General features: G+C 47.9%; 1 protein-coding gene across 29 annotated transcripts in view; it reads right to left on the minus strand.

Moving 5' to 3' along the window:
- Positions 1-22224, minus strand: part of EXD3 (exonuclease 3'-5' domain containing 3) — a 245850-nt gene that overhangs the window by 103528 nt on the left and 120098 nt on the right. For 27 of the 29 annotated variants that reach the window (XR_014887264.1, XM_085239224.1, XM_085239226.1 and 24 more), the window contains 7 exons: positions 15624-15790; positions 10991-11129; positions 10417-10630; positions 9586-9695; positions 8369-8579; positions 7161-7327; positions 2408-2578 (listed from right to left, as the gene is read on the minus strand). Coding sequence is in view for 28 of the 29 variants with exons in the window: in XM_085239224.1 (XP_085095350.1) it covers positions 2408-2578; positions 7161-7327; positions 8369-8579; positions 9586-9695; positions 10417-10630; positions 10991-11129; positions 15624-15790 (1179 nt within the window). In the remaining variant the exon portion in view is untranslated. The remainder of the gene's footprint in view (positions 1-2407; positions 2579-7160; positions 7328-8368; positions 8580-9585; positions 9696-10416; positions 10631-10990; positions 11130-15623; positions 15791-22224) is intronic. The other 2 variants (XM_031556111.2, XM_085239225.1) reach the window with 2 other exon arrangements.

Below are 22224 nucleotides of genomic sequence, written 5' to 3' on the forward strand. Positions count from 1 at the left end.
CACATAACGTTGTGAAGGAACTTTCTGCCCCTTGGCAGCAGCAGGAAGCTGGTTCTACCAGCCTTTGGAAAACTACTGCATCTCAAAAGATACCAAGTTCGCCTCAGTGCACGGGTTACTCTTAGAGATGAAGATGGTTTTGAGGACAGTCCAGTAAAAAAACTGAACAAAACTCACAACTCATCTGAAAGGGCTTTGAGAGTCCATCAAGCCTCCTACTGCTACCACATGCATTAATCTAAAAAAAACAAAAATCAGTAGCTGCCTAAGCACACATTGACAAGCCCCAGCACAATCTACAAAGCTAACAGGCTTTCAAGTTTGATCTCAGGTAATAGAAAGTGAAGCACAAGACCCATCTGTCTACCAGTACTGGAAGTCACTTTGATTCTCATAATTGCCTCACTTATGAGAGCAACACGGAGCAAATGTCAGGCTATTCAGCAGTGTTTGGTGCAAGGAGATGTGTAACATGGCTGACAAATCATTTTCATGAAATGACTTTAATGAAGAACAAAAACCAACTCTATGCACACTTTTGTTCCCTATGGCACTAGTTTGAGACTGTGTGGGACAATACCCAAACTGCCTATCTTGTGTTTGATGACCAGGATCCAAGCCTTTATCCCAGCCTTTGCAAAAACATTTGCTGCTTTTTGAGCGTACAGTGGTCAACATGCACCATTTATTAAACCAAGACTGCTAGATATAAAGCAGGATGGGAGGAGCCTATTTTTATCTTTGATTATCCAAGCACAGATCAAAGGCTCTGCAATACGGTAACACTCCAAGGGCTTTAGATAGTGACAGGATGTTTGTGTGGTCACCATAGAGAAAGCAATGTAAAACATCCTGTCCATAGCACGATAAGGTATCAGGATGAGAAGCGGAGACGGGGCTCTGGGGGGAGGCAGTGAGAACCAGTTTGTTTAAACTTTTGCAATTTTGGCAGAGACGAGATATTAATTATTTCTGCAGAAGTTAGAGCTTGCCCAGTATTCAGGCCAAAAAGACATCTGAAGAGGAAACATCCTGTGCACCAGGCCGGGTGATCAGCGTGCATTTGATAGCAGCACACTGTGTGGGCTGGATATCTCCATTCCTGGCATAGTAGAAATATGCCTGAAATGAAGAAGCATGCGTCTCTCCTCTGAAAGGCAGAGGGTCAAAGTAGTTATGGGAGTCCAGATCAATGTTTGTTGTCCCCACGCATGTTAGAGACTCTTCCTTACCCAAACACGTCAGTGCAATTTGTGGCTGATCACCTCTGAGACATTTCACAACTGGCAGCCAGCTAGAAGTCACACTGCACTTTATTATGGAAATGTTTCCTTTCATGATGAACACTCATCTTTTGGTTATGTTTCTTCTTGATTGACCCGGGCACAAGGCAGGCAAATACCTTCCCTGTAAGTCCAATCTGGAGTCCATTAGAAACCGAAGTGAATTTTGGCTTCTGTTCTCTGATCACTGACCAGTTGCAAAAGTACTACACCCTGAACTAACCTCTACCAACATTGAATGAATCCACGGATGTCCACCCCCATACCACACTTTCGAAGAACCGGCCTTCGTCCAAGTACAAGAAAGGAAGGAATCGAACCCTCACACGCTGGTACTCTGCTACTGCCCTATCAAAGTCACTTGAGACTGAGGTCACACCTTTGTACTGTTCATATTCCTCTAATGACTTGAAGCATCCCAGCAGTCAACAACTTGGATGCCCAGAGGAGGGCAACAAAGCTGGCAATAGAGCTGGGAGGTGTGTGCTGAGACACTTTGATTTTCTGCTCTGAAAAAGGGGCCAAGAGATGAGCTCACTGCTCTCCACAACGTCCCAAGGAGAGGAAGTGCAGAAGGAGGTGCTGGTCTGAATAACCATTGACAAGATGCACAAGAACAGCACAAAGCTGCACCAGGGAGGTTCAGACTGGAGATCAGAAAAATTTCTTTACTGTGAACACTGGGACAGGCTTCCTAGAGAGGTGGTTGGTGCCCCAGGTCTGTCAATGTTCAAGAAGCATTTGGATAATGTCCTCACTGATATGCTTTAACTTTTGGTCAGCCCCAAAGTTGTTGGACAGTTTGGCTTAATGATCTCTGAACTTCCAACTGAACTATTCTATGCTATTCCGTTCCATTCCATCAAACACACAGACTTGTAAAAGATTTGAGTTCACAGCACATTCTGCTCACTTCCTTCCTCCTGGAAATGGAAGCACCAAGCCCACACACTCCTGCAGGGACTACCAAATTCCTGTTGCCACACAGCACAGCTTCTTGGGCTGAACCAGAGAGCTGGGACTCAGCACGTGTGCTTGCAGCTCCTGCGAGTGACTAACTGGTAATTTAGTAAGCCGCTCCAAGAAGTGCAGATGGGAGCTATAAACACACACACACCACTGACCTCAGCAGCTTTCCTATGGTCATCCTCATTCTCCAGCATCCGGACGTCCACACCGAGGCAGCGGAGATAGCGCCCAAGGCCTTGCAGCATGTTATCACAGACCACGCTGAACTCTTTTGGGGAGATGGGAGCAGGGGGACGTGAGATCTCTTTGTCAGATCCTCTGCATTGCTACAGAAAAGCAAGAGATCTGTAAGCAGCAGAGAAGAAGGTTGACTGCCACCATGTTTTGCCTCCCTGCATCCTCCCACCCTGACAAACCCAGCTGACCCCTATCATGTGTTACAGCTGCCCCCACACCCTGCAGCACCCCCAGCTCCTCCTTCACGTCCTTCCTTCAGCTCTTCAACAACCACCTACAGCCTGAGCAGAAGGCAGCACACGGTGGGGCTAATCTGGAATTAGCCATCAACCTGCAGACACCTGGTCACCCAAAGCAAGGATCTGCAGCCTTTCCCTTGAGAAATGCCACCTTGACCTCTATGCTTTACGCAGACAGAAATATGTTTTCCACAGTGCTATTCTCCTATGAAATTAGACTGCAATCAACATAGATGTGCCAAGGTTATTCTGTGGGAAGGGGATCTGACAGACAGGGAGAAACAGGTAGACAAAGCAGTCATGTTGGCCTTGTTATCTTCGGAAGTTTAAAAATAGGCAGTGCCTGAATTCTGTTTATTTTATTTCAAATTGCTGCTGGGGGAGTTCCTGCAGTTGGAGACTTTGTCTCTGGGAGGCTCCCACTACAATGGACGGAGAAGGGAAGTTAATAAGGAGCCTCCAGGGTTCAGCATTGCTGGGATGACGGAAGGGCACAGCCACCATCTATGCAGGGCTATGATTCTGTGATTCTATGCTATCCTTGCAGCATTTCAGATTAGTTCTGCAGGAGCTGATTCAGCCCTGGAAACACAGTAGAGCACCATTCAGACATACCTGGGCTGACTTTGAAAACCAGCTCAGAGCCCAGGGCTCAATTTGTGTGATGCTGCACTCCCAGAAGCTGCTACATGCAATGAAGGCTCTGCAACACTGTGTGGAGAGGCTGGGCTGTCCCCAGCTCCTGGAAGGACCTTGATGAACACAGACATGTCCTGAGGCGTCAGGGTGCTATGATAACAGATCAAGTTGGCCCTTCAGTGTTGAGGTAGTCGGAAAATACTTAAGCATGTGGTGCTGCCTCTCTTCCAACAGATGTAGAGGAGCAGCAGCTGGCTCTTAGTTGTGTTTATTCAGTGTCTAACTATGCCATACGTAGCTTTTTTTCTCATGTTTCATCCCAGCAGAAGGCAAAAGGCTTCTAACGGAGAACAGTGTCATTAGCCCCACTTCGGATAGTGGATGAGGAAACACTGAGAGCTTGGAGTCAGGCAGGATGCAGGCAGGAGAAGTCCCAGTCCGGGTTTTACCAACTACCTCTTGGTTAATGAATCGGACTGCACAGAATACAAAGATGACCCAGGAGTTCACAAGGTAATTCAAGCCTGAAGTACTCACTTTTCCCATCCCTGCAGCAGCCAGTCAGGTATGTTGTAATGCACGATACTCCCATGAACACAGAGCCCAGGGAATTAGGAAACTACTGAGAAGCTTTGCACATCACTATCTGAATAATGGGATACTGCAGATTTACACATTTGATAAGGAGGATACTGGAAAGGTAGCTGTGATCAAGAGTATCTCTGTCCAACCATGGACAGCAAGCTTCTCTAGAGTCTGCTGACTGCCATGAGACCACATTTGTGACATAAGGAAGAGGATACCGTGCATGAGAAAGCCAGAGCACTACTGTCCACTCCTGATCTTTCAAGCTGAGTCACATGAGGCTGTGACTGGGAAATCAAAAAACATCAAAAAAGACTTGAAGTCCCTTAGGAATATACTGAAGGGATCGGGAGCACAGGTAGCATTCTGCTCAGTCCTCCTAGCTGGAGACTGGGATCTGGGCAGAAGGAGGAGAACAGACCAGTTGAACGAACGGCTGTGTGGATGGTGTCATGTCCAGGGCTTCGGGTTCCATGAGCTAGGATGCATCTTCACATGACTGTGAATGCTGACATTGGATGGGATGCAACTCACCAGAAGGGGCAAGAATATGCTGGGCAGCAAGCTGGTTGGACTTATTATCAGAGCTTGAAGCTAGATTTGACAAGGGAAGGGGATGAACTGCTGAGTGGCAAAGAAAAGCCAGGGAATACAGTCACCTTAGGAAGCAACTGGGGAAAACCTCAGATTCGTCCCAGAGGATTTTGGGGGGGTTCTTCAGACATGGAGAAGGCTGAGGTACTTAATGAGTTCTTTGCCTCAGTCTTAACCGGCAGCCAGGTTTCCCATGCCTCTCATGCCCCTGAATCTCTAGGTAGGGGTCAGGGAAGCAAAATCCCTCCAACTGTAAGAGCAGAGGAAGTCTGAGATCACCTCATGAGGCAGAACATGTACAAGTCTATGGGACTGGATGACATGTATCCCAGGATCCTGAAGGAACTGGCTGATGTGGTTGCTGAGCCACACTCTGTCATATCTGAAAAGTCATGGCTGTCAGGTGAAGCTCCCAGGGAATGGAAGAGAAAAAGGGAAACATCACTCCCATTTATAAGAAATGAAGAAAGGAAGACCTGGGGAACTACAGGCTGGAGCGCCTCGCCTCTGTGCCTGAAAAGATCATGGATCAGATCCTCCTGGAAGAGATGTTAAGGCACATGCATGATAAGGAGGTGATCTGAGACAGTCAGCGTGGCTTCACCAACAGCAGATTGTGCCTGACCCATCCGGTGGCCTTCTGTGATGGAGTGATGGCATTGGTGGACAAAGGGAGGACAACTGATGCCAACTACCTGGGCCTTCGCTATGGTCCCACACCACATCTGTATCTCTAAACTGGAGAGAGATGGATTTGAATGGTGGAATAAGGAACTGGTTGGATGGTCACAGCCAGAGGGTTATGGCCAGCAGCTTTAGGTCCAGGTGGAGGTTGGTGACGAGTGGTGCCCCCCGGGGGTCCGCCTTTGGACCAGTACTCTTGAACATTTTTATCAGTGACACAGACACTGGGATTGAGTGCACTCTCAGCAAGTTTGCAGATGACACAAAGCTGAGTGATGCAGCTGATGTAACAGATGGAAGGGATGCATCCAGGTAGACCTGGACAAGCTTGACAAGTGGCCCTATGTAAACTGAATGAGGTTCAACAAGGCCAAGTGCGAGGTGTTACACTTGAGTTGGGGCAATGCCAGATATGAGTACAGATGGGAGAAGAACTTGAGAGCAGCCCTGCAGAGAAGGACTTGGGGGTCCTGGTGGACAAAGAGCTGCACACGAGCAGCAGTGTGCGCTCGCAGCCCGGAAGGCCAGCAGCACCCTGGGCTGCACCAACAGAGGGCTGGCAGCGGGCAGGGAGGGGATTGTCCCCCTCTGCTCTGCCCTCGTGAGGCCCCATCTGGAGCACTGCGTCCAGGCCTGGGGCCCCCAGCACAGGAAAGACGTGGGGCTGTTGGAGCGGGTCCAGAGGAGGCCACCAGGACACTCAGAGGGCTGCAGCACCTCTGCTGGGAAGAAAGGTAGAGGGAGTTCAGCCTGAAGAAGAGTAGGCTCTGGAGAGACCTCATTGCGGTCCTCCAGTAGTTGAAGGGGGATTATAATCAGGAAGGAGAACAAATTTTTACACAATCTGATACTGACAGGACGGGGGGGGAATGGCTTTAAATGAAGAGGGGAAAATTAGATTAGATGTTAGGAAGAAATTGTTACTCAGAGGGCAATGAGGCCCTGGCAGTGCTGCCCAGGGAAGCTGTGGATGCCCATCCCTGGATGCATTCAATGCCAGGCTGGATGGGGCCCTGGACAGCCTGATACAGCGTTTGACAACCAGACCATGGCAGAGGAGTTTGAACTGTATAGGCTTTAAGGTTCCTTCCAAAATAAGCCATTCAATGATTCTATGAGTCTACAGAAGGTAATACTGAATTCACATTCGAGACTATTTGGAAAGAGACATAGATCAGTGAGTCTTGTCTGTTAATAAACAAATCTTGCTTCCTGCAAACGTTCTCATAGGTGCATAAACAATCAGATGTCTGCATTTTGAAAGTAAAACTTTGTTACTAAGAGAGGAGGACAAGCCATGTTCCAAAATATTTCAGCATTCACATAGCTACAAATTGCCAACTGAGTTTTAAAGTTCAGCCACAACGTACATTGCAGGGGGGAGGACAGATCCAGAGGGTGCAGTGGTGTGCTGGGGGCCAGACACAAACCATCAGCAGAAAGACCTTTTGATGAATTGTTCTTAATTTAGCAGACTTTTACTACAGATGCAATAAAGGGGGCAATCCCATTATGAAACCAAAGTGTAGAAATTCAGTTAAAAGCAAAAGTAAGGAAGCCAGAGTTTTGAAAGCTGATTAATGCAACACCTAGGCTACAGAATTCAAGCCCACACCAATGAGGAAACACAGAAGAAGCATTTCTACCAGCAAAGTTAGCTGGGTTATGCCACACAGATCTGCACCAAGGACAAATCTGCAAGGACAAATAAAGTTAAAACTGCAGGGAAAGCCAAACTGAGGTATGCAAAGGAGGAAATACATCTTAGCTGTAAAGGGGAGGAGCAAGGAAGATATTTGCTGCAATAGTCCTGAGAACAGACTACAATCAGGCATGCCAGGCATAGCTAATAATATGACTGAGAGACAAAGCAACATATGATTTACAGGGGTCTTGAGCAACATGCAGCTCTTTGAAGCTGTTTACAAACCTGTCCAGAAGGTGACGGTACCTCTTGTTTATTCAGCTGCTTCTTTGCCCTGGGTTTTACACTCGCTTTTCCCACCAGACTTTCAGTCAGGTCTGAACTCAGACCAAAGCTTTCTGGATCCTTACACAGCTTCTCATAGACCTCCAGCAAGCAGTATGCATCTGAAGCTGAAAAAAACACCAGAATATGAGCATGAGCTGGATTCACTCAGAAGTCAAATAGACTTCCCAATGCAAGGAAGAGTCTTCATCTTTGTAAATTCCACTTACTAATATTATACCCTGTACTCTTCTACTGCACAATCACAGAATAAGTGCAGAACAACTGAAAAAGTGACAGCCCTCTGTTACCTCTGCTCTAAGGTAATGCAAATTACAGTGTGCCTGCTTAAGCCACAAGGTACAATAGCTTCAGCCAAACCATTTTACTCTCCATTGTTCCTGAGAAGTGGTTTGCCATGGTTTACTACAGCATCTCAGCTATGGGAAGGCAACTTCCCCATTAGATGCAATATCTTAAAAAGCAATAAGTGAGTTGTTTGCAATCACCTGCCCACACGCACTGCCATGAGGCCTCTGCTCCACGCAATGGGAGCCAAGTCTCCAAGCCAGTTTAACAAGTCTTAGCGATTAACTTTTGTGGGAACTGTGTCAACTTCAAGGATAGCTGAGCTGAACAAAGGGCTGGTTCGCTTCAGCAGGCTGTCCTTTGATGCCTCAGGAAAAGATTTAGACTCAGACTTCTGACTCTGGGGTAATCAGCACTAAATGCCACCGTTGCCTCCACAGCACAGATTCTGTGCTACAGTCTCTGACACCACGTGTACCCACTTTTAACCCTGCTCTAACAAGCGCTTCACCATGACAAATGAACACAGCATTTGTTTCCCAGAAAGGCTGTGAAATGAGGCAGAAGGAAGTGGACTTTCTTCCTTTCATTTACTGAGAGGAGTTTCCACTGAGATGATGTTTCATCAGACAGAATCTGCAAAGCACAGGAATTCCTTCATAAGGGAAATAATGAATCACTGGGCAGTTTAAACTTCAACCATTAAAACCACGTCCACAAAAGGACAAACAGAACATGTGCTGGCTCCTCCATACAGGAGTGAATCTCCATTTGCCACTTAATGATTTTACTGGTGACAGACAACAGACAAACACGGCCTCTAAGGGACAAATGCACCTTGAGGCAGTCAGTGAGCAGACCTGCATAGAGGATCTGTTCCTCCCGCAGTGGTCGTTTCTCCCAGTTAGACATCTGCTCTGTTTTATCCAGTGGTTTTCCCAGGACGTGTTGCACGAGGAGGCTGAGCCCTTTCTCTGGCTGCCTGAGCCCTTCATCCTCACAGCTCTGCTCTGGAGACAGGGCATCGACCTTCAGGCTGCCCTTCTTCCAGTCAATGGAGCTCTTCTGCAGCTGATGGAAGGAGAAGGATACAAAACATGTGGTTATAAAACAAATCCTACAACACCTCCTGTTTCGGTGGGTGGGGACACACAGCAACCCTATCATTTTTATATCTTGCCTGGCACACTGAATCCCATTGTCGCAGACAAGGGCTGGGATGGCATTAGATATATAAAGCTTCTGATTATTTGCTTAACAAATGCATTTGCTGGAAAGAAATCCTTCCTTCCTGAGAAGGAAAAAATGTTCATTGTCTGACAACATTGCATCCAGCAGGGTTGTGATTGAGGCTCTTTGGAGGTTAGCAGGGGTACTCAGCACACTAAAGGCTGCTGAGCACCAACTCAATAAAAGCACAGCGGTATTTTGGCACCTTTCTCCCCCTGGATCCACAGGAAAGGTCTTCTTGCAATACAGTGGGCAAGAGCCCTTCTGAAGTTGCCACTTCTCAGATAAAAATGAGCCAATACTTTTGCAGGTATTTCAGACACCACTGCACTTCCCAGGTTAAGCTATCCATCCCAAATATCCGGGTCCTCCCCAGCCTGCAGCCTTAAATGTCCTCTGCAAATTTTACCCACTGAAGCGGTTGTCCTTAAGAACTCTGCAGATCGCTAAGAACTACTGTGTGCTAACCACAGACATCTGTACCTCAGCTGAACAGACATTCCTGTGCTGAACTCACCTGCAGCACCGTGTTCAAAACCTTTCCCCTAGCTGAATGGAGCTATGTCTCCATTTGGTTCCATTTTTTTCGTTGCTCGTACAAAGTCTATGAAAGGTTATTAGTATATCAAGCACTAACTTTTTAGTTGATGAAAACTAAATACTTCTGTGTTTTGCTACAGAATCAGATTTCCTTTGAAGGTCAGAAACAGAAAAGGTCTATTCACTCACTTAGCCATCTCCCTGCCAGTACAGAACACAAAAACACAAAGCTGTGAAATCATGCCAGTTATCTACCAGCGAAGGGCAGAAGACACAATTTGCCATGTTCTCAAGTGTTAATCCTTACTAGTTTGTCTATTGTGAGTAGGTCCACTACGCTTTGTGACTGCTTATCCATGCCTTTCAAAGTAGAGCATGTGGCTGCAAGACTGCTAAGGTCTCCAGACATCCCATAACCTGGAAAGAAAAAAAATAATCACATGATTAGCAAAACTCAAATTATGGCTAACATGCTGCAGCTTTTTCTAGTTTGAAGACAAAATGTTAACGATATATATATAAACTTTGATAGATAAGTCTGTTTGGATAGAGAACATCGCAGACTTCCAATCTTTCCTGTTCCTGAGATAGAACAAGTGGATGAAAAGCGCTGAGTTTAAGCTCAGTTTTGTTAAAATCTGCTAGATCAGAGAAAGGTGAACAGAATAAACTCCACAAGCCTTTAGCCTCTATGAACTTCAGAGGGAGGATAATGAATTAGCCCTTGAACTGCTGTGCAAGGAAGGGCCTCCAAACAGGACCTAAAACCAGTATGGTAAGCTGCAGAATGTTGCTGTCCAGCAGGTCTGCTTTGGGACAGGGTCAACCAATCCAGAAAGCTCTGCACAGCTTCCCTACACATGTGAAGGTTGGATGCAGGTCAGGGTTTGGTACGAAACTAACCAAGACAATCCCAAGCCTGACTGGGGAGGCTAACTTGGAAATCTAGCTCAAAAAAGGGAGATATCTACCATTACCATCCATTCCTCCTTATTCACATAGGCAGTCTTTGAATACCCAGGATACATAAGTCATGCCATGCTAACTGGACTGAGAGAATGACAACCCCAGCAGGACCCAGGCACTTCACATGAGCTGAGCTGCCTTCAAGACCTGAGGCAGGGGAGAAGCACGTTACCTAGTTTAGTGATGGTTGCATCTGAGTAGAGCATCTGGATGATATGGGGAAGCTTCTCTTTCTCACCCTTGACTTCAGCTTGCTCAAGGAGCTGTGGCAAATCGAGCAGGAACACCTCATCCCTCACGGCGAGTTGAAGGAGGGAGACGCGGGGCTTCCCAACCATGCCAAACGAAGGCTTCCACTCCATGTCAATGCCAACAATCTGCCCAGGCTGCAACAAAGACAAAATCTTTCTGCACTTGCAGATTGTCCACGCTTAAAAATTGCCTGAACCAGCTTGAAAAAGTTACTATCCAGGATACACTTATTGCTTTTTCAACAACTGCATCTCTTTGCAGGTGTGCAAAGGACACCAATCTCAATTCACAGTTCACTCGAAGTACACCTGTGGGGCTTCCCTGCCACAGCAATTCCCACCATGCTACCCAGGCTGACAAGCCTACAGGCCTCACTGCAGTCCCTGAATTGAGGAGGGAGATGTTAATGGCACCCATAAGCACTCCCATGTACCAGCCTGTTATGCAGTTTCTGCTCCCTGATCTTCCAGCTTAAACACCACAGTAATGCTCACCTGCAGCACCTTTTCACAGCATTGCACCATATCTTCCCAATTCTGCAGTAAGTGAATATTTGCACGTGGAATAGGAAGCTGGTAATAATCCTTCTTCTTAACCTCTTTGTAGTTCTCTTCTTTGGTTGCCTCTTCTACCCTGCACAGAAGCAGATACAACAGCTTTAAAGTATGCAACGAGGGGAAATGCTGGTTTGGAGGAACCCTGGAGAGCCTTAAGCACCTAATTTACCCTGGCCCTGCATTTCCCCATGGCACTCCACTCTTTCTCTTACCTCTTCTTTCCTCCCCTTCCCTATAATTTCAGTCTCCTTCATCCTGACTCACCTTCTCTTTTTATTTCCATAAACCATCACTGCGATCTCACTGTGCTCATGTATCGTGTCCACAGCAGAGAACAATTAAATCAAAGCACCTGTGACAGTCCCAGTCCCTGTCCTAAGTGCTCTGCTCTCTCTCCCAGAACTGATGAAGTGTGGATGACGACGTTGGGCAGCTGTTTCCAAGTTGACAGAGATAACACGTTTCAGAGATACAGCCGTTGGCCCCTGAGGTTAACATAGAAGTATGTCAGCTCCTGCGGTGTGATGCTTAACCAGCAATGCATCCAGACAGGAGCTTCTCACTTCCCCACAGCATAAACTGGCTCAGAATGAGAACCTCAGGCTGCTCCACGCTAGGATCGCTCCCAGAGGGAACGCGTGAGTCTGTCTCACTGTTTTTGTAGCAAAGGGTTCACGCATTGCCTGTTGCTATCCAGCTTCTCCTCCATCCCCTTCCCTGTAAAATGACCACATGAGCAGAACAAGAACACGCTGCCAGCTGACCCCACAGAGCATGTGCCCTTGGTGTTCAGATGTGCCACACAGAGAGATTTGGTGTCTGCAGTAACACTGTGGGCCTGTTGGGAAGATGCCTGCAGAAACGAGCTAGCTGATTGCCCACAGCAGGACCTCAGACAGCATACTGTCCCTACAAAAAACAGCAAAGCCTCCTGGAATGGCCTCAGAGCTGAAGGTCAGTGTATTGCTGCGGCGTCTCAGCCAGATGATGCAATCAGAGGAAAGAAGCTAATAAAAATATCCAGCTATTTTGGACATGTCACAAATTTCTGGATAGTCTCTTTCCCATAGAGGCTTGAAATGGGTTATTATTTGAGAAAATATTTACTAAGCTTATGTTTAGGGGACTGTGTGACTAATTTTGCATCAGTGCAGCTTTTCACTGTACAAACACTCCTTTCCATCATTTGTGTGCACGAGGAAGTCAATATTTGTGTAAAATATTTAATGAAGGTGTGCAGTCTCAGGTCTCTGGGAATATTCTCATCTGCGGCGCTCAGGAGGGACACGAGCTGCGACCAATGGAGAGATAAAATCATTTATGTGCAGGTATCACCTTGTCCTCTACAGTGTGAACATCCTCTCTGGCAACCTGCTGCAATGTTAGCTCAACAAATAATAAGGCAGACAGATTATTTTATGAGGTTCCATGGCTCCACTAATCTTACAGTAGCTATTGCAACTGGAGGAGCAAAACTGCGGCAACAAAGGATTTTGCTTGTCTGCTGCAGCTCCTCATGGATGCAGAGCACCTGCTGATCAGTGTGCCTTCACTCCACCTGCACAAGTCTGAGGCTTCCTGGAGCAGAGGCATGCACTGAAATTCCTGACCTCTTTGGTTTTTATCTCCTGAGATGCAGTTTGTGGCTAGGTCACACTCCTGTTAACCACCCCTTTGTGTTCGGAGGGATTACGCCTCATGCAAAAATCTCCTGGCTCCCAACAGGCAGTTGCTGCAGCTTCAGAAGGGGGAGAAAGCAGCTCCACAATGCATCAGACCTAAGCAGAACATGTCCTTGACAGACAAGTTTCCTGTGCTCCACGAAAGCCATGTACTGTTTGGAGAAGTGGGTCTTTGTGGACAGTGTTTTCAGGGTGAGTACATCTGGGTGACATTTCTTGAGGGTACACTGGACCTGAACACGAACCTGCGCAGCTCTGCGCTGGGAGAAAGATCAGATCCATGAACTTCAGCACATGAATTGTTAAAGGCCATCAGTGATCTCCTCCCCAGTTCATCACCATTAAAAATAGTAATACATTATGTTCTCATTCATCTTCTAATCAAAGCAAGTTAATCCAAACTATACTCCATAACTATGACTTTTTAGCCAAGAAAAGCTCCAGCTTTTTGGTTTCTTTTTTTTCAGAATCACCTCTTCCAGGGATGGAAATCTGCTCCAGTGCTCTAGTGCTGGAAACAAGACACCTGACAATGAACTTGTTAGAGCAGGTGACCTGCCCAGTCTCAGGTTTGCTCTGTTTAATACGGTCCCCTTAGAGAGGGGTCAGCATTAACCAGGCACCCCACAATAGATCCTAACTGTTGGATGGAGTTCATAAATCTGACGTACGACATCAGTAGGAAAGTTCAGTGCTAAGAATGTAAGGTAAGAGGAAGAACCCAAATCATGTGGATGGAACAGCACATTCTGCAGCAGCATGTGAGAGCCTCAGGCCATGTGGAGGAGCAGAGGAAGAGAATGCAGCCCCTGCTTCTGCTTGTTGCACCAAGAAGGTGGGGCTGAAAGCTTCCAATTTGCTACCAAAGGAGCAGTGATGGTTGATCTTCTGCTGGCTTTAATCCTTCCCAAACGAGCAATGTATGATGCCAACTTCTCCAAATGGCCCCACAACCCATTTCCAATTGCAGATTTCCATCACGTGCACTGCAAAGTTCAACCCCATACATGAACTTACTCCCTCATATTACTGGTTCCAAGGGTTATGTTTGAAGGATGCTGAAGATATGAGTTATCAGCTTGCACAAAAATGTAAATAGTTACCTCTTGGGAGTGGTCAAGATTTTCTCACAAACTCTCCTCTAATCTCACCATGTTTTTGAACTAGAAACACCAATCTCCACATTAAAAAATAACAATCTCAAAACCAACACCGCATTTCACAATTGAGGATAGAAGGGTAAAATAGAGGCATCAAGTAAGAGGGGCTGAGTGCCAGCACCCTGCAGTAAGGTGACTGATGCCTATTAGAGTGGAGTCCTAAGGGACCTAACGCACTGTAGTTCTGCTGCTTCTTTTGTGTTTTGACAAAAGCCCTGACTCTACCTGGAAATATGCGATTGCTCCTCGAACGTCAGCAAGGCTTTGAGCAATGCTCCACCAAAACCACACAGCCCACAGCTGTCCTGCATTTGCACTGAGTGTTCAGGGATTGGTGCTCTTCTGTGCACAGAATCCAATTAGATAAATTCCTGCTCTTGAACAAGTAGAGAAAATGCTGCTTGCAACAGGCCAGCAAAGTGACAGTAATTACTCTGAACCCAAGGACTGTGGTAGCCTGCAGCCTTGCAGGAGTTTGGCTGGTGAACACGCATGGGCACAGAGGCTACCAGCCTGGGTTCATGGGACCAGACCTCACCCAGCCCGAGGTTCCAGATTTCCTGGGTGAGATCCTGAGAAGAGTCCCACATGCACCACCTGCAGTCTTTGCAGTTCCTCAGGACTTGCAGAAGCCAGCAGTAGTGTGCAGATCTTTCTGCAGGAAAAAAATGCTTTAAGAAATAGTGCCGAACATGACACTACTTTAGAGATTTGCTTTAAAATGCTTGTGGGCAGAGCCACTGAAGTGTTGCAGAAACACCCTCACTCATGACTAAAAAGCAAGCAACTGATGCTCAGCGCATTATAACCTTCTTCCTCCATACAGCACAACTAAGCGACTGTGGAGGTCACTGCTGCATGAAGAGGATGATGTGGGGCTGTTAACTCCGAAGTACACAGCACAGAACATCCAGAAGACACAGAACCAGGACTGCAAAGCTTTGGTACACCTTCACATGGAGGCACTGTGGAGATCAGACAGCTTCCACTGGCTCACCTGCTGCATGCAACATGGGGTTCCAAAGCAGGAGGGGAACTGTGGCACTGCACTGTGGGGACTGCATGAGAGGAAGAAAAGAGGACAGAAACTAACCAGGGGGCTGAGGGCATCTGAACGTCACTTGGTAGATTTGTGCCTGAGAGTCTGGTTTCATCCCAAATTCAATTAACACGAGTTCTCTAGGATCATCAAAAATCTCCATTACTTCTCAGAGTGTTGGATGAAGCAAAACCTACAGACTGGGTTAACAGCTGTCAAAGGAGAAGCAAACAAATATAACTAGGAAATTTTGAGGAATTTTAAAACTACTTTGTTGTCCACAAGTCTCCCAAAAGACATTAAACCAGATTACAGTGCAGTGGGGGATGCAGAGTGTGTGGAAAACATGCAATCAACTCCAAGGTAAATGTGTGTTTAGATCCTACACACACATTTCATTTGTGCTGTTGAGCTGGCAGAGAGTCTGAAGACCCCTCCACAGCAGGACACAACCTCATACAGCTTCTAAATTCTCACGAGTGAGCTTTAAGTGCACCTTTCCAGACAATTCCAGGCATATGAAAAGCAAATGTGCCATGTTCATCACTAAGATGTGATCTCACTAAATGGAGGAAGTTTTTGCAAAACTATCTCACCAAGGAAGCATTATAGTAGATTATTTTAAGCAAATACACAGTCCTTGTATGATAAGTAATCTACACTGAAGAGGCACAAAACGGGGTATTTACCTCTCTTGGATCTCAAGCTTTTGAAGCTCATCAGCCACTTCAGAAGGCAGCATCTCCTCAGGCAAACTGCAGTGTTGTGCCCATCTTGCTGCTGTGTTCAAATCACAGTATCTGAGCAGCAACTGTATCAGGTGCCCCTGAAGCCATCGATTGTCTCCAACTGTGCTCTGGAAGGAATTAGAGGTGAAGAGATGTCACTGCAATGTCCACTGTGGGTGTATGTATGCTGTCTCTAAGGAGACAGCATCCTCCCAGGGGCCCTGAATCAGTGCAGAAAGGAGCAGGAATGCCTGCACTGCAGGACTCGCACTGTTCAAGCCCAGAAGTGCTGCACCTCCTTCTGCCAGGAGACAGAGCACATCTGGATGCCAAGAGCTTACCGGGTTCTTTGGATTCTTCAATAGCAAGGCAGCTCTGAATTGTATTTGTATATTGTATTCAGGAAATATCTGTCTGAAAGCCATGGGTGCAGCAGAGATAAGTGAGAGTAAAGCAACACCATGTAGCCAGGCTGGTGGCTAGCATATTGTTTGGTTGATCTCAGACACTAATTATATTCAGCACCATCAGAAGCAGTGACTGAGCAGTGAGTACAGCTCTTTGGGCTCATCAGCCAGCTAACTATAGTAGAGGATGGCTTTTGGGTCGATTCACATGCTGTATGTGCACACGGGTCTGAAGGGATGCTGATGTGCTGGAAAAGGCCATAGGATGGCTGCAGATAAGACAGTAGCCTTGGGCCTCTCCCAGCTTTGGGATTACTTGCGTGGATAACTAGGACTCTACAATTTGTCAGTCACACGTGGGTTCAAAGCAGGACACAGCAAGGCTTTCCTGAGCAGCACACTCCGATGTTCACTGTGAGGGTAACGCTCATTGCTCAGTTTGCACACCACTGCTGTGAAAACAGGAGCACTAGGTCCCTTCTGCCCCAAAATGCAGCAGATGTTAAGCAGACATCCTGCAACAAGAGCACAGACCCAGCCAGCACAGCCAGTGGGTCCGGGCAGGCAGTGGTCCCCTCCTGGACTGGAAATGGTTTGCTCTGGAAGTCCGACTTTAACCCCACTGATTATAAGAGGTACCCAGAGCAGGTATTTCTCCGTTAGTATTTATTCCAGGTCTCTGTGGACATGATGACTGGCTTATTGCTTACGCAGACAAACACAATCTCAAGTGTCACCGCAGCAGCCTGAGTTATGCACACCTGCAAATGGGGAAGGCAGTCTGAGATATTCCCTGTCCCCAGATGTTTTCTGGTGGGAGTGAACACAGTGTGCATGTGCCTGAGCACATTTCAGAACTCAGAAGAGCACAAGCACAGACTCACTGCTGTCTGTGGCTCAGTCCAGTGGGGAAGCACAGCCCGCTGCTCACGCTGGCACCATGGAGCAGCCATGAGCAGACGAATAGGGCCCATAATAGTCTCCACTTTGACACTCAGATCCACCAAAGCTCTGTTCTCTCATTCACCACCCTGCTGGATGCTGTTTAGGGTGCTGCGACGCAGCAGCTGTAATAGGAAGTTAGAGTATGTTGATCCTGACAGCCAGGAGAGCTGCAGGGGTGGCAGCAACCCCTCCTGCCCAGCCAGCCCACCTGTGCTCACACATGGCCCAGAGCCACCGCAGCCAGACCCACATTCCTCCAGCCAGTCCTGCTGACTGATTTACTCACCCATCTCCCTTAGAAGTTAATATTGTCAAGGAAACTTAATTGCTACAACAAGTTGAAACTCTACACGGTGGATCAGGTTCTGCAGATATACAGCTATACTGCTGCTAGCATACCAGCAAGTATTTTTTTAGGGTAGCAAAAGGCCACAGGAATGAAGTGCCCAGGTGTGCATATTAGTGCTATCCCTCCTTCGCTGCCCCACCAGCTCCTGCAGGTCAGAGGCTGTTCCCAGGTGTGGGCACCTTGCTTTTCCTCCCCTGCATGTGCCAGCAGTGCTGGGTGGTACGCTGGGGCCACGGGGCCTCATTCCTCACATTCCTTCAGTAACTAAAAGGTGAGAAGTTTTCTTCAAAGCAGACAGCCCTGAGCAGAGATCAGGAAACAAACCTGGTGATGGCCTCGAAGTAAAGGGGAAGGAAAATAAAGAAACAAACAAACAAAAAAAACCCACCCCCAACCAAAAACTGCAGAGAGGTGTTGGAGGGGGCGCAGGCCTGGAAGAAAAGCCACAGACATTTGGCATCGCAGGTAGTGCACACGGGAAGCCAACCTGCCCCTAAAAACTGCCACCTCAGCACCGTGTCTGTGCCCCTGCCGCTTCGCCAGCTGCCACAACACATCTCTTCCCATGGGTGCACAGGAGGACTTTCACTGCTGCTCCTCGGGGGCACAGCAGGAGCAGTGTCAGCAGGATGGGGGGAGCACAGGGGGCAGCCCGGAGCTCGGCTGCGGGAGGGAAGCAGGAAAGGGAAACACACTGATGGGCAGTGCAGGAAAGGATCGGCTGCCACACTGCAGCTTTTGCACTCTACACTTCCTCCCCCCAGAGCCCTCCCCCCGGCCATGCCAGCCCACACGCTGCATCCCACATCTCTGCTCCATGCAGCTGAGCTCAGCCAAGCACCTTGGACAAGAAGGGCGCTGGGAGAACTCCTGCCTGGTCTGCCAAGCCGCTTCTCACAGTCCTCCCAGAAAGAACATATTTTCTTATTAACATCACAGAGCAATTCCCTCTTCTAGGTTCCCCTGTGTCCATCCCATTGTCTTTCTGTCTTTTTCCTACAACACAAAGTCTTTGGGGTTGGATCTCTCTTCAGTTCAATTGTTAATAAATCTCATCATGTCAGCTTTATTTCTGGAAATAATGAGGTGCAGATCTTTTTCTTGTTTTAATGATAACAGATTTATTCTTTCAACCACAAAAACAACTCTGGAAAGAAGGTTAACGTCTCCAGAGATATTACATCTTGCACTCTGAAATGGAAAATAGCTTTGTTTGTTATTTGTTGTTTCTTTGAATGAAAAGAAATAACACTGCTGTAAAGGGGAAAGGCTTCCACCGCAACAGCTCTGCAAGGAGCAAGAATGTGGAAAGTTGTCCCACAAGGCGTGGGTCCGGATGGAGGGACAAACACTTGGGGTCACATTTCATGCCTTTTATTTTTAGGACACATGGAGAGGAAAGCGGCGCAGTGGTTTGATGAGCATCAGCCACACATCCTAGTGAGAGAAAACGACTGTACCAGGAGGCTTGGTTACTTCCCTGGGTTCTAGACGTATCATACATTCTTTAATCAACACAAAATACCTGACACCACCGACAACCCGTGATTAAAGCTCTCCAAAAAGACTGCTGCAGATTACCTACTCATAAATCCAGTTCTTCCCCAACCAAACGCCTCATATAGATCCTAACAGTCGGTACAGAGCAAGGCCAGCAGTGCCATACAATCATGGAATGCCCTGATCTTCACCCACAGCACAGCAATTCCTCCACTGCTATCGGTAATGTGGAATTCAAATACACATTATCTGTTCTGGAAGTCACCCTCAGCAGCCCTGGGTTACTTTTATCTGTGTGAGTTGATCTACAGTTCTGTCTGATACGATTCTCCACTTTCCCCCAGTATCTTTAACCAGGCAGTGAAGTTATTCACGCCGCAGTGACACCAATATTTGCGGCCAGATTTTAATTTAACTTTTGAATGTGTTGGCCAATTTCCTCTGCTATTCAGTGCTGCTAGAAACAACAGAAACACATCCTGTTAACACAGAGAAAATGTCAGGTAGGGTATTTTAGAGCCCGACACTGTAAGGGAGGGAAGATGAAACCTGAGCTCAGAAGGACAAAACTGCTGTAAGCGATGGAGGAGGTGAGGAGCAACCTGGGGTCACTGCGATGCTGCAGGTGCCTCCAGGTTCCCCGCAGCATCCTACCGTGTTTTCACTGTTGCTTCATTTGTGATGGAGGTTTCTGCATTGCAGTTGGCACCATTAGTAACTCATCTGCGGAAAGGATTTAGAGGTGGGAGCGGAGCCGGGACCCCGAGCGGCACCACGGCCTGTTCCCTCGGATAAGAGGCTCCTGACCTGCAGATACCCCACACCGACGGGTCTCGGCTAAGAGATGCCGGCCTCACTCGCTCTGCAGTGCGAGGCTCCTTGGGAGAGCAGCCGGCCGCTCACCCGCGGGCAGCGCACAAAGGCAGCAGCATGAGAAAGACGGACTTTCTCACCACTTGAGCTGCGCTCTCTCTCCCAGCGCTGGCTGCTCAGATGCACTAATTTAGGAACCGAAGAAGAACAAAATAGCCTCCATTCATATCCCTGAAGACTGACTTTCAGATAGCGATCAGTGCGTCATTGACAGAGCCACACTTCAGTGTTCTGGAGGCCATTACCACATCAATGGCGGGGAAGTGGTCTTTCTTCTCTCTTTCAACACAGCCTTGGCAATGGGCTCCCTGGGGCATGTTCACACTACCTTTGTGAATCAGGAGCCTCGGCTTCCCAGCCTCCCCGCCATCAGCTGGGGGAGACGGCTCTTTGAGAGGCCATTCAGAGGAGCCTAACTTACCATATCGCTAGGTCGAGGCGAAAGCAACGATGGAAGACAACGTGCCGGGCTCCCGTCGGGGAGCTGCGTGCTCCTGGGACACCTGGCAGGAGCGGTTGGTTGTGGGCCCCGGCCGGGACTGCGCCTGGTCTGCTTCCCCTCCGCAGCTCTGACGATCTCACCAACGCAATTTGTTGCTCAGAAGTCCAGACGCCGCGTCAAACGGTGGCCAGAAGAAATATGAATGTCTAGCTTGTCTCTTAAAATCCACCGGGAGACCTGCAAGCCCATCCATGGCACAGCCGGGGGCTGAGAGAAGGGCTCCTGCCCTCTGCTCTATGTGAAGACCACATCGGGACATTGGGCATTGTACTGGGACTCGGAGCCTGGTTTTGGGATTCAGGGCATGGTTTTGGGACTTGGGGTTTGGCTCTGGGACTTGGGGCTTGGTTTTGGCACGCAGTGCAAACGAGAAGTGGATAAAATAGGATAGAGTGGAGAAATAGGAGAGAGGTCAGCAGGAAGCCCTGAGCTGGCTGCTGGGCTGCAGCACTGTACAAGGAGCTGAGGGAGCTCGGCTTGGTCAGCCCAAGGAAGGCTGAGCTGGGGTGTATGCAGGAATATAACTGTTCTTTTCTGCTGTACACAGACTGTCAGGGAAAAAAATGGAGGCAGAGCCTTTCATAAATCACAAGTAGGCACTTGAAGGGAGTTTGCAAGAAGGAGGCGGACCGACTTTTTACACTGTGTGGTAGTGATAGGGGGAATGGCTTTAAGCTAGAAGAGGAGATTTAGATTAGATGTGAAGGGAAAATCCTTTCCTCAGAGGGTGGTGAGGCCCTGGCACTGCTGCCCAGAGCTGTGGGTCCCCATCTCCGGAGGCACTCAAGGCTGGGTTGGATGGGATCCTGAGCAGCTGAGCTGGTGGGAGGTTGGAACTGGATGATCTTTAAGGTCCCTTCCAATTTAAGCCATTCTATGATTTTTTAAAGGAAAAAGAAAAGTGAGAGTGCCAAAATGCTGAAATGAGTCCAGGGGGGCTGTGGAGCCAGGCAGGGCCTCCACAGGCTCCTTCAAGCTGAAACTACCTCTGGTTCTGTGATCAGTGCTGCCCTGCCCTGCATCGCAGCTGTTCTCTTCACAAAGACACGCAGCTTCTTGCAGCAACGGCTGCTTTCAAGTCCCCAGCACCTCCCCAGCTGAGAACACCCAAGATCTCGTCTAACCAGAGTACAGGATGGCCCTGATCACACTCAACAATATGACATGGAGATCCAAAATACATTTCCTGCATTGGGATTCTTTCCAAACTCGTAGCAGGCAGCCCCTGAGGGAAGTTCTTCATCCTTGCCAAATGAAATCATGTCTCCAAAATCTGCTCATCCTGCCACGGGCGAGAGAAGGTACAGAGGTAAAAGAATGAACTCTGCTTTCAAAATTGGAACTGAAGAGTGAGCATTTTCAACAAATGTTAAGCAAGAATTTGAGACTTAAAAAAAAACACAAAAAACACAACTCTGAAAAACTGAGCAATCCTTCACAGCAACCACCAGCCAGCTCAGAGCTGTGTGACAGATGAGCCGACTGCTGCTCACAGCTCCATTTTGTAGGGCACATGAAACTTCCCACTTCAGAGATAAAAAAACATCCATACAAAATTTTACTTCCCTGAATCTGACCCAAACATTGCAGCTTTAGTAGCCAACCAGAACACAAGTATATAGCAAAAGGGTAATGCTCTACAAAGTGCTCCCAATATGCCCGAGCAAAGGTCTGCCACACAATCCCCCAGCTGTTTCAGGATGCCAGGAGATTTAGGAAAGAGAGTATCATGATACATGTGTAAGACTAACAGCACTGAGGCTGAATCCTCACTGATGCCCCCCAGCATAGGGACACAGCCTCTTCAGTGCTGCTCTGAAAAATCTGCTCTTACTGTCTGACCAGCCACCACTGCTGCGCCTGCAGAATGACATGAGCAAAAGATTCCATTCCTCCATGCTTATGCATCTGTCCCTGTCACTGTCTATGTCAGCCAGACCTCGCAGAGGGAAGGCAGCCCAAGCCATGTGGATGTGTTGGCCAGTG

The sequence above is a fragment of the Meleagris gallopavo genome, chromosome 19, assembly GCF_905368555.1.
Source record: "Meleagris gallopavo chromosome 19, MGAL_WU_HG_1.1, whole genome shotgun sequence".
Classification (NCBI taxonomy): Eukaryota; Metazoa; Chordata; class Aves; order Galliformes; family Phasianidae; genus Meleagris; species Meleagris gallopavo.